The sequence below is a fragment of the Thermobia domestica genome, chromosome 18 (assembly GCF_964235325.1).
Source record: "Thermobia domestica chromosome 18, izTheDome1.hap1.1, whole genome shotgun sequence".
Classification (NCBI taxonomy): Eukaryota; Metazoa; Arthropoda; class Insecta; order Zygentoma; family Lepismatidae; genus Thermobia; species Thermobia domestica.
The window spans coordinates 102,424,401-102,437,559 of NC_137471.1; the positions used below are offsets into that span (position 1 = coordinate 102,424,401).

A 13,159-nucleotide genomic window follows, 5' to 3' on the forward strand; every position below is an offset into this window, starting at 1 on the left:
AGATTTAAGATTTTGGAATATATGGGTGTACAATCCCATTATATGCTTTATGTGAAAATAACTACGTAGCTTGGCCAGCAGTCGAAATTACATAACTTTCTTATGCCAGAATTTTAAGATCAGTGTCGACTCGTCTTATGCAACCTAATATATAATACCTAATCAAGATATAACTTGTCATCTTGCATAGGGTAAATCAAAACTGATCTGGTAATTCTGGGTTCGACTGCTAAGCATGCCTTTCATTCTGGTAGGTTTACTATTGTTACGTAAATATTTATGCTGAGATTGTAAGAATTTGTGCGGAGAATATACCTATATTCTAAAGTCTTAAATCTTTGGCGAGAAACAAACCGAACAAACAGATGAGGTAATTTGTATATGTAAATCGGCAGTTTTGCCAACCGTCTGCAATAGATGTAAACGAGAGAAGGGGGAAGAGTGAAAAGAAGTCATATTCTCAATATATGTAATTTTTATTTTCATTTTTTTTAGAGAGGTTCAGATTTTTTAAAAAATAATTCTATCCCGTCTGGTCCTTTTACCATTTTTTAAAAAAATATATAGCTATGTGCCCAAAGAAGCTTGGTACGAGTAGAGCGACAGACCCGAAGAGCAATATAGTGTAAACTGAAACTAGAAATTTTATTTCATACTATATTACACCTAGGGTCTGAGTACTGTACGTTTCCGTATTGGAAGTAAATTACACTGTTAAGTGGGCTTCAAGTGGCCTATGCATGGAGGATCTTACAGCTATGAATAGAATGTGCAACGTGTATCTAAGTAGAATACAAGTGTTGTATACCTTCCTCTAGTTTCAATGCAGGCCTGAATTCTTACACAGTAGCAGGTCGTTGAGTGGCAAGTATCATCCTTTGAAATGACATTCCATGCTTCTTACATTGAAATGGGGTTCTATGCATCTTATTGAAATGGCGTTCTATGCCTCTCATATCTGGTAATGCAGTTGGTCGATGTTTGTCACCGAGTCTGCAGACTAGACCAAGCCCCATTCGATCGAGTTCCACGCGTGATTAATGTGGAGCAGATCTGGGATTGCAAAACTCGGGAAAGATGGATCACGGTTAGAGAGTGCGTTGATAACATGAGTGGTATGTGGGCGGGCTTACTTTCTTGATAAAAAAATATTCTTCTGATTGTGAAGGAGTAGCAACAAACGGCTTGAATGACCTGCATGGGCGCTACACTGTTTAATGTTCCATTATGAACACTAGAAGTGAATGGCCGCACCATGATTTCTGGTATTGGCCCTATGTGTCACTGCAGTATTACATGTGAAATGTTCGTCCCTTTTCAGATCGATGCTTTATTATGTGTAGACACATGGGTTTCCAAGAGTTAAACCCAAGTTTCTTGCAACTAACGTCTGAATGCTAAGGATTTAGTCTTAACGGAGCTCGTAATCTGTGATAATAACCTGCACAGTTACACTCAGGTCCAAAATGATAGTTGCATATCTATAACTGTCTTCTTGTAAGAATACAATTTGATAATGATTTTGCAGGGTACTTTTAATACTGATACTATGTGTATAGTCGAGAAATGTATATTTGTGATAAATTTCATAGGAAAAGAATTATAAATACGAAAATTAGAATGAGTAAAAGAAAATGTTGCTAAATGGACAAGAGAGTTTTATTTTCGTTTTTTTTTTTTGTTCTTATTTACTGATGTTTTCACATGAAATTTGCTACATACACGTCTTTGCCGATTATACACAAACTAACATTATAAGAAATACCGGGCGAATTCGTTATCAAATTATATTCCTACAACAACATATTTATAGACATGCGACAATAATTTTGGACATGAGTCTACATGTATAACATAGGCCACAAGGTTAAGAGGTTTTTGTTGTTGGTTTTGAATTAGCAATATGGTAATGTCCTGTAGAATTGACTATAGGGCGTAAGGATGATGATTTGAAGTTTTTTTTAAACATATTCTTCTATGAATATTTTTGGCAACTAAATTCAATTTTACAAATATTAACAAGGTATCAAGTACATCGAGAGTTATGGGTGCATCATTTACACCTTATTATCACTACTTCTCCACATATAGAACTTCGAATATCTCGTTATGTTCCTATTATTAAGTATCATCAATATATAGTGTCTGATTTTATATGCAGTTTTTAGCATATAAATTTTCAAATTGTGCGAATTTCTTCATGTACTTTCAATTCTTTTCCTAAAATAGTAGTAAAATAATGTCCTACAAAATTTTGATACGGTATTAGTGCAACATTTAATGAAACCCCTTTTATCAATTAAGCACGTTGATTATACGTAGCCTACAAGTGCAGCGGAAGAATAAACAATTAGTTTTAAAGAGTACGGCTTGTTTCACACAGTATATCGCGTTCAAAGACGTAATTCATTGCCTGGTTGCGGTTCCAAATATATGTATTCAAACCGACGGTGACATCATTATGAGACAATACGTTTGTCATTGCCTATCCTAGTGCTCGAGTAGGAAGAATTTATCAATATAATATGTGTCATGTATTAATAATTTATCATGTACATTCTGAACCAATAAATTATCATTATGTGTATTTCATTATGCTGTATGTGCCGAACAAGGTAAACGATTATGATTTTATGTTTCATTAGAATTTTTACTTGTAATTCATTGCAATCGATATGATCGTAACACATACAGAGAAAAATCCGTAAGGTACCTTTATTGAAACTATAAGTAGGAAACTACTGAAGCATCATTTTTTAATTGTCTTATAGAATATTCACGTATAGCCTGTGCCTATTGCGAACATATTTACATTGTAATTTAAACTGAATGATTTTACGAAAGAACTTATTTCATATAAAGAAAAAAAATACGCCGAACGGATGAAAAATTTAGTAATGGTCGTCTAGCTAGCGAATATATTCGTCTTTCAGTAAAATGATGCTTCTTTACTCATTGGCATATGGATACCAACAGGATAGCACATTGAGTGAACTAAACGTAGCCCTACAGCTCACTAATAATAAAAAGTTCTTAAAACAACAATCCAAGAAGTAATTATGAGAAGTGATGAATTCAGGGGGTGGCCCGGGGAAAGCTTCCCCCTGGGGCAAATATTCGATGGTGATCAGCAACGGTAACCTTCATTTTCACAGTATTACGTTCGTCCCCTGTGTATTGAAATTCCCTTCGTCTGAAATCATCACTGATATTAAGACTATCGCACGAAATGTTCGTGTTGGGGTTCATTTTAGAAGCAGTTGCTTAATTGATTTAGCTGTTGCGAAGTTGACAACGTGTGCCTATAATTCCTGAACTAAAGAAGAGGCAATAGTGAAATCAGAAATGCGTATCCATACAGAACGTGGAAAAATGTATACAAAAAATCATTCGTTCGGTAGACATATCAGGTATGAGCGTTGATGTGAGCTACAGTTTCAACCTCCAATGTATCCCATGGTCAAGGGCGCCCATGTTGTGGTTTCCAAGGGGGGGCAAGTATAAGCGACATTTCAAATGTAGTCTCAAATTTTGCGGTAACTATTCTAAAAATGTATTGGGTTTTCGATCTTCCGAAGTACAATTTCCTCTAAGGGGGCGAGCGCCCCACCTTACTCCCCTGATGGGCGCCCTTGCCCATGGTGATCAAAGAAAAATAGAGCATGATTATTCAAAATTGATGATATGAAAAATATGATTATGAAGATATCTGATAAATTTGTTAAGACTGAACACATTCTGTTAAACCACAGATGCAGAATCTGTGTTGTTTTAAAAGACACATTGACAATACCCATTTCCCAAGAGAGCTGCATATGAAATTTTTGAATAGATCTAATTTTCGTACTTATTTAACAGTTAATAATTATTAATTACATTGTTACATCATTAATTTACATGAAAATCTCTAACTCTATAGCATATTAAAGGATAAGGTAAGAAAATTTATTATTCATTTTCTTTTTTAGAATCTTATTTCTCGTAGGCTATATTTCATATTCTTTATACTTATTCAGTGCATTATTCAAATTTACGGTTGACATTCAGCGTATCTAAAGAATAGGCTTATGGACATTACCATAACTTGAGATTTATGAGAAATACTGTTCTGAACTTACGTACAAATTATCTAGTAGTTTATTAGTTATATTAGGGGTGGTATTATTGCCTGTCATAAATTAAGAGGCTTCCATTGCTAAAGATATGCTGTATAAAATAATAAATATCAATTGGACAATTTTGCTTCGTTGTTATATAATTAATTTGTGATATTTATCTGTGTTGCGCTTGCTTTTTAAATTGTATAAAACAAAAGGAAAATTGCTTGAACAACGCGATAACACACCCTTCTTCATTCTATTTTTCAGACTCTGACCTGAATCAAGGGGTGTCGGAAGCGCGAGCTAGGCTTAGCGCAAGTTCTTTTCTGACTACTAGCATGTATACGAAGCTTCTAGCTGGTACCCAGAGTCCTGCTGCTGAAAATGTCTTGTCGAGGGCAAGGGCTTCGAGAAGCAGCTGGGGTGGTGGTGAGAAGGGAGCATTTAGTTGCTCCCGTTGTGGCAACACTTACGCTCGTCCTCATAGTTTGAATCGTCATCTACGCTTTGAATGTGGTGTGGAACCTCAGTTTGAATGTCCAATCTGTCGCAAGAAATCTAAGCATAAACACAATCTTTTACTTCATATGCGTACACATCAAAAGTAATATTATTAGGACTGATTCTGATTTGCTAAGAGCCTATCGTTTGTGCAGTCATTCAGGTTACTTGTTACCGTAAGGAAAACACTGGGTTAACAAAGTAAGCAACTTTGCTTATTGGGACAAACATAACCAAATTTTCCAAAGTAAAAATTGTTATAACAACTTCTTTCATATATGTAAAGCATATCAATAGTCATTAGTAATATTACACTCATTCATAATTTTATCAAGCTAGAAGACTGCATTTTAGATATGTTTTCATGAAAGCATGCTCGCAATAAGGAGTGGCATGACTCGTGGAAGTTTCTCTTAGATAGTGCTATAGTAAATTATTTTTTGAATTTATATATAATCATATTTGTTCTTTTTATGAGACTGCTAAAATAAAACAGTTATAAAGGTATAAGAAAAATAATATTGATTTGTAGAAATATTCAGCAAATGTTAATATAGCAATAAATTGCTTTTGAATGTTGTAATTTGTAAAAGTGTTAGAAATTCTGTTTTAGAAAATGTATAATTGACTTCACCAAGTGCTTTATTTCCGCAGATACTTAGATGAAGATGGTCATTGTAAAGAAAAACGGTTACTATGGGCATGATACAATTGAATATGTATTATAAAGGAGGAGCATAATTGGTGAAAATGTAATGATGCATCTAAATATATATGTGCCATGTGCGATAGTCAAGTCAGTACTTTTGTTTATTGAAGATAAGAATGGTCATTAACAAGTCCATACCTCTATGTATGTTCCTATCCTTTGATATCTAAACCAGAATGAATGTGCTACTGTAATTAACTTACGACCGACGACAAGTTTTTTATGCGGTTTCTGTAACCATTTAATTGTTCTTTCCTAAATTAAACTGCGCTAGTGGTTTAAATGTATAGTTTTGGGCTTCCAGGAACCCTCGTTTTCAGATTGGAGCTTCTTTACATTGCTTCACGTTTATATGTGCAGTTGTATCTCCTTGGTAAGAAGCCAGTGCTAAATTTCAGTTTCGCTATAGTGCCATATTTTGATTATTATGGTAATACTCATTATTATATAGCGTTTATTCTCATTAGTAGGCCACTTGACGAAACGCTTTAAAATAACGCAAAATTTTATGTTAAAACATATTTAATAAGTTTGAACTACTCTTTATAATTTTGCAGAAATTTCTGTGCAATAAAATTTGAGACAACAAATGCATTCAATAAATTCTACTATGTAAGTAAAACTCTCCTTAAGATGAATCCTTTAATTACAATTGCCTTCAAAATGAAAGTACTGGCTGTCTCTCCTCGAAGAAATGCAGATTAAATTTTTGGAAGTTGTTTTAAAATAATTATTCTCTCAGAACAACATAACTAACTTATTAACTAGTGGCCAGCATCTAACTTCAATAGAGAGCTACAGAAATCTGTATTCTATCAAGAATGTAAAATATAGGTAAGTACAATTGAGATCTTTTGTGAACCTGGTCAGCAAGCATCATCTTCTTCCTACCTGGTTGCAAGTAGTGTTACTAACACATACGTTAAAAATACAACTGTACTTGCGTGATAGACCTCTTCCAATACCTACATCTATTGTCTCAATTTTAGCAATAACTATCACTCATATAAATTATTATACATCCGAAGCACATCTCTCGTTCAACGTGAAATCATTGGTATTACGCTCTAGAATTTTACACACTAGTAAACTTTGGAGACATAAACACAGTGGCGGATCTAGAAGGTAAAAACTGGGGGGACAGCCAGAACCCGGACTATGATAGGTATATCGTGAGTTTATTATAAACTTTAAAAGTATATTAATAATTGCTTGATTTTTTTTTGTCTCTCAGAAAACTGGGGGGATACACCGCCCCGACCCCGGGCTAGATCCGCCACTGCATATACATGAATAAAGGTTAATTAAACGGGGCGCACGGATCACTGATGCATGTGAAATAATGTTTCCTACGTGCCTTTTCCTGAAAGAGAAAAATTCTCTTCAACATCACTCATTGTTATCAGTTGTGATAGAGGGAGTTTCAGGAATTCAATTAAAACTGTTTATTTTTTCTTTCATTTTGTATGTGTGTGCTTCAAGTCCAACAGTCTCAGCATTTGACGAACAATTAACGAAAAATTAATGTGACCAATTTGTTCCTTAACCAATGACAAAGGTCACATGAAGACTTGCAACTTTCGGAACAGTATTCTGAACCAGCGGCGCAAATCTGTTTTCCATATTGAGGGGGACGGGTAAGACCGTTCACATAATCTTTTTCTTTTTTAAGCGATGTTCAAAATATTTATGACATTGAAAAACAATGCTGTGGAGGGTCAGGAGAGCAGAGTTGTCTTCAACATTGGGAGGCGGGCAGATTTGAGGCTTATTCTGGGGAACATCAATTTCATCTCGCTTTCCTTTTGTGGCATTTGTGGCAATCGGACATAAATAATCAAACTTCTCCCCCAAAAGCGCATTTCAAATCGGATTATTGGGGGGCAGTCCCCCAGTTCCAAGATTAAAGGGGACCTGTCCCCCTCATCGCCCCGAGATTTGCACCAGTGTTCTGAACGAAGTGCTTGTCATTGCAAGGTGTAATCGACAAGCACAAGTTCCCGTTAGTATGGGATTATCATATCAAAACTATCGAATGCTAGATATTATTTTAGTAAGCCTGACTTTACAGTAAAAAAGTGATTTTTTAAAAATTTGAAAACGGCTTATGTTTTGTACCTTATAATTCAGTTGCGGGTGTTGAAAAGACCGGCTCGTTTTAAACGAGAAAATCTTTCTCTCAATCATTGTTCATATTTTTTTTCTTTTTGTTTCTAAAATAGGCCGACTCCAAATGTCAGGTTAGTTTTAATACATTAAAGTCTTCTATCAGCTTGCCAATTGGGTATCCTAGTATGCCACATTGTTTCCTCTATTCAGTTGTTTCGTTTTGCAAATGAAAATAGATGTGAGCACATTTCATGTTTAGTAAGAGTAAGATATCCGATTGAGCACAGTATTATGCGAAAGCAGAAGGAATTTAATGTTAATAATAATGGACGATGATATAGCACTTTTCAAGACAGAATGTATAACCCTATAAGTTGAAATGCAAGAGGTTCTCTCGCTTCATACAACATGGTTTAAAACCTGCTATAGCTTTACTTAAACATTTTCTTTTTTAATAGGAGAACACTTAACACGCACTTCCAATACACGTAATCCGTAGTTCAATCACCTGTGAAGCACACAAACTTTGAAAAAAGTTAGCAATACTGCATGTTTTGTTGCAATCTTAGATTCATATTTTATACTATAGTTCATATACTTAGATTCATATTTTATACGGAGTTGTGAGAACTAGTGATGATTTCAAGGTTTCGCACGGGGAGGAATTCTATCCTCCCAAAAGCTACAAACGTTTCCTTGTTGTAAGTCTTCCAACCATGCTCAACATGTGTTAGACTACAGTATTTTCTCACTACTACTTTAACCTTCGTCCACATATAATGTGGTGTGGTAATCTTTGAGTTCGTACTACTGCTGACAAGAGTGCGTCTGTACAGTCGCGCAAGCGTAGGGTGCTCGTCACTAGTTCAGTGAACTGTATACCAGCTTCTCAAGAATTCTTCACTACTGTACAATGCTAAAGGATAATGTAGAAATGGGCTTCATGTTCCTTAAGTGGGCTAAAAGTTCCCTAAATGAGCAAATTTTCATAAGTTAACATTGTGTGTATAATAGTTATTATTAACTTGTAAAAGATGAGCACATTTTTCTACACGCTTGCGCAAAATAGTGTATTGCTGTAATTGGAACTATAAAGTTTGACAGTTTAAAAATTAAAATTAGAGAAAGTAATGGATTGGAATTAAAAAATTATAGCAAAAGCGATTTGAAAGTACTGGTACGAGCAAAATAATTGACGCATCTCTTTAATCCGACGTTTTCGAAAATACCTTTCTTTCCTTTATGTTCGAAATTTTGGAAGATTTCCACAGAAAAGGCAAGTGACAAACACACTGTTAATGTTTGTATTCAGTATTGTTTTAAAGGGAAGAAATTAGAAGCAGGAAACCTTATTTTGGCCGAAATTATGAAAATTTCTAACACTGTTGAAAAAGGTATCTTTTTAGGCCGGGAGGGAATTATGTAGTTCACCATAATATTGAGACCTCCATGCAGTGACAGTTAGAACAATATGGATTCATATTCACAAACAAAATATTTAATCGAATATTTTTAACATTTCTTATATCTGTAGATTCCATGTAAATAAAAGTGGAAATTATTTATCAAAAGGGACGAATTGGAACACGATCATAAAAGAAATCATGTTTTGTAGTAGAGTAGATGTGTAGCATGTAAGAAATCGGTAGCATAGTTGGTTAGCGCTACAACCTAAAATCATCAGTAAATGTGGATGAAGGTGGTTCGTGTCTCGTACACGGAATTCTTTTGCTATTGTATTTGTTTATTTTTGTTTTTTTATATCTGAGAAAAAAATACTACATATGTTTAAAAATCATCACAATATCAAAGTGAGAAAAAATTCCATGAGCGCCAGTAGCGAAATATATTACATTTAGTATATAGTTTATATGAAGAAATTAACAAATATGTTTCCAATCTACAAACTGAAGTTTCTAAGAGTATAAAGAAAAGAAATTATTTTTAAAACAATAACAGTAATCTTCCACACTCTGCTTGAGTCGAATGTATTAGTGATGTTCACATTAAGCAATGGAAAGTGTTGTTTTGAAGGTCTCGTTTGGTTCAAGACTGGCGAGACAAGACGAGGCAGTTTAAAATCTTGGCTCTTCTCCTCTTGTGAAAATGTCTCGTCACGAAAATTATAAGATTGTCTCGTCTCGAAGTATCGTTACTTAATTAAATGGATCATAGAATTTTCATCTCAATAAATGTTTACAAAGAAAATGAAACATTTAATAGGGGAGTTTGTTATAAAACAAGTAGATAGAGGGGAAAGTATTATAATGCATTAATTAAATAGTGATGCCACGAGACGAGACAATCATATAATTTTCGAGACGATACGTAATGTTAAAATTGAATATAAAATTCCCTACATTGCTATCTTTAAGAAATGTAATTTACTTTAAAGCTTTCTTTATACATAAAAGAACATACAGAAAGTAATTACGAAACCTTTGCAAACAAACAAACAAACATACAAACAAAAGAAAAGAGGTGGAAGCATGGCATTTTTTCATACTTTGATATCATGATGAGTTTTATACATGTAGTAGTTTAATTTTTTCTCACATACAAAAAATAAATAAAAATGTAATAGTAAAAATATTCCGTGTATGGGACTCGAACCACCTTCAATCACATTTACTGAATGATTTTACGTGCTTGCGCTAACTAATCACGCTAACGATTTCTTACATGCTATACATCTATTCTACTACAAAACATGATTTTTTCTTAATGACCATGTTCCATTTCGTCCCTTTTGATAGATAATTTCCACTTTTTGCTTTATTTATATGGGGTCTGCAGATATAAATATGTTAGAAATATTCTATATTATTGTGTTGAACTACATAATTCCCCCCTCCCCGACCTAGAAAAATACCCTTCCCAACAGTTGGTAATTTTCGTAATTTTGGGCGAAATTAAGGTTTTTTGCTAATTTCTTTATTTTAAAATAATATTGGACATAAACATTAAAAATATGTTAGTCATTAACCTTTTCTACTGTAGAAACCTTCCAAAATTTCGAACATATAAAGAAAACGAAGTTATTTGCAAACAACGTCAGATTAAAGAGACGCGTCAATTATTTTGCTCGTACCCGTACATAGTATTCCATCAATCAAAGTAATAAAAGAAACTGTTATCCTTTGTTTATCAGTCTTGTTTATTACTACATAGATTAACTATACGAATATCGGAAACATAGGCTAACATAAAACGAGCATTATATGGAAACACATTTCCCTAATACAGTTGATCATCTAAATAATGGAAACATCTGAAGAATATTGAAACTAAACTATTAATACGGCGTGGACCATCGTTAGGCAGCAAAATCATCTCTGATTCGTCATGAAATGGAGACATACTAGTCACGAATAGTTTCCAGAGAAATATAATACAGTTCTTCATGCACTGCAGCGCTCAGTTCCGTTACTGAGGATAGAGAAGGATATGTACTGACCACAGCTATTCAACAATATTGAAGTCTGGAGGAGAGAAGTCAGGGAAGATTATGTAATGGATCGCGATTTTCATATAACTATGCCCCAACAATGGAAATTTTTACTGATTTCTAGCTAATGAACTCTGTTAGCTAATCAAGTGGCTAGCCGCGTGTTCATTTGTTATATGTGATCTTGGGTACTATTCCCGGTGTGAGAGCACAAAAATTTAATCTCACAATTATTCACTTCCATTAATTATCCGTCTCCTTTCGCCTAAAGGAGATATTCGTGGGATGTTATATTTTAAAAAATCATTTCCACTGTACTTTGTTATGACATACTAAAGAGCAAGTTGATTACACGAAACGCTTCATTTCGCTTATACGTTGATTCTAAGTAGTCGCAATTTGTAATTAAAGTCTAGTAAGTTTCTCATGCGTTTGAAGCATTGTCCACCTCGTTTGTAAGCGATCGGTTTGGACAGCAAGGCTTATCTTGGTACAGGAAGAACTGTCTTTGTTACTTGATAGGAAAACAGCTTAAAGAAAGTTATTATTCATGAATTTCAAGTGTGTGCGACTTTGCTGATAAAGCGAATAATAAAAAGAAACATGACCTAAAACTTCCTAAAAAGTAAACTGTTTTTCTATTTACTTGTTACCAATGGTTTATATATATATGTACAAGTTCATAGCACTAACAAATATTGCAGGATTATACAGCAAAGCAAACCTGTCTAATATAGGCTATATTACTGAAATATTACTCAGTAATGAAGTCAATGTATTAAATTTACTAAACCACCTGGGCCTTATGCAGAGTCGTTTTGAAGCGCGATTAGTGCCATACTAAAGAGTTCGACTAACATAAGTCTCCTGCAGTAGTCAGTGTTTTAGTATGATGCTAATCATACGTCGAAACGACTCTGCATACGGCGGCCTATATCTAACTAATACTACTTTCCTTGGCAGTACACCATAATCAGTGCCTACGTACATACCAACTACTTTAAAATTTGTATCACATATAGCACATATAATTATATGAAGGCAGTTGCATAATTTTATTTAGTATCTTTACGCAAATGAGTAATTGTTTTCACTCTGAATTAAAATTATCAACGTTTTTAAGATTGGTGCCCAAGCCGATCTTCTGAAGCGAAATTTTTATTCACATTTTGTAAAAAATAAGCACGGTGATTTGATAGTGAATTGCCACTTGGTGGGTCATGAAAGCAAGGGTTGATTTGGAGGTCAGAATTCCGTTCATTACTGATGTATGACACGTACACTTACAACTTAACGTGAGAGCCCACTATGCTGATCTAGTGCCTAACGTGTGTGTCTTTGGTACACGTGGTCCTGTGTTCTATCCCGGTGGGAGAGGACAAACAGTTTAGTTTCACAGTAAGTCACTTTCATTATATATCCATTTCCTTTAGCCTAAAGGACACAATCGTGGGAAGTTAAACTAAAATATTCATTTGGAACCACACCGAAATTCTATCCAGGTCCCCCAATCGAAGGCGTGTACTTAACCCTATAATCACCAGAGAGTTCCAATTCCTTTGTGGAATAATAATAAAACCGTAACATCACTAATATAACACAAATTATTATTGCACTAAGCAGGGCCGGCGCAAGGGGAAATATCACCCGGGCAAGGAATATCACCCGTTGGACAATATGGCGTCCCCTATAACCTCGTTAGTATTACTGAGTTTCCATTTGCTATACTACCTTACAGAAATCTGTTTTGGAAAGGTAACTTCTTGAATTCCATAAATTCAAGCCAGATAATCACTTACGAAACTAAGTAAGAACTTGATTTTTGCAGTTAATACTTAGAGAAATTTTTGGTTAACGATATATGAAACATAATTATATGCACATGAACATGCAGAATATTCTGCATTACTTATTGCAAACTTACAGAACAGAACGGTTTAACAAATAATAAATTATATTACTTTATTATGTACACTTACAAGATGGATCATTGTACACAACATTTTTTCACAAATATCTATATAGCTAAACAACCTTGTTAACTCCAGGAAAGAACAAATGACTATAATAACAAAAGTATACGCAAATAATGCAACCAGTAACATAATTTTATAACTTTATACAGCTTTAAAACAAATTGTCCTGTGTTTTTACAATTTCAAGTAAAATTAATTTTTCGTGCCTTTTTGTATGCAAAGTCTTTAATCGAAGTATCAGTATCAACCTCACGTAGAACATCACTTTCAATAGACATCATAGAAAGACCTATAAAACGCTCCTGCGTCTTTGTTG

The 13,159-nt window shown here is 34.2% G+C and overlaps 1 protein-coding gene across 3 annotated transcripts in view; it reads left to right on the forward strand.

Annotated features, from left to right (window-relative positions):
• The window catches only part of LOC145674949 (uncharacterized), a 768,948-nt gene that overhangs the window by 686,093 nt on the left and 69,696 nt on the right, over positions 1 to 13,159 (forward strand). The window contains exon 6 of one of the 3 annotated variants that reach the window (XM_081745220.1): positions 4,368 to 5,820. The exons of 1 other annotated variant lie outside the window; for it this stretch is intronic. In XM_081745220.1, coding sequence (XP_081601346.1) covers positions 4,368 to 4,708 — 341 coding nt within the window. In that variant the 3' untranslated portion in view covers positions 4,709 to 5,820. Of the gene's footprint in view, positions 1 to 4,367; positions 5,821 to 13,159 lie in introns of those variants that run through there. One more of the 3 variants, XM_081745232.1, reaches the window with a different exon arrangement.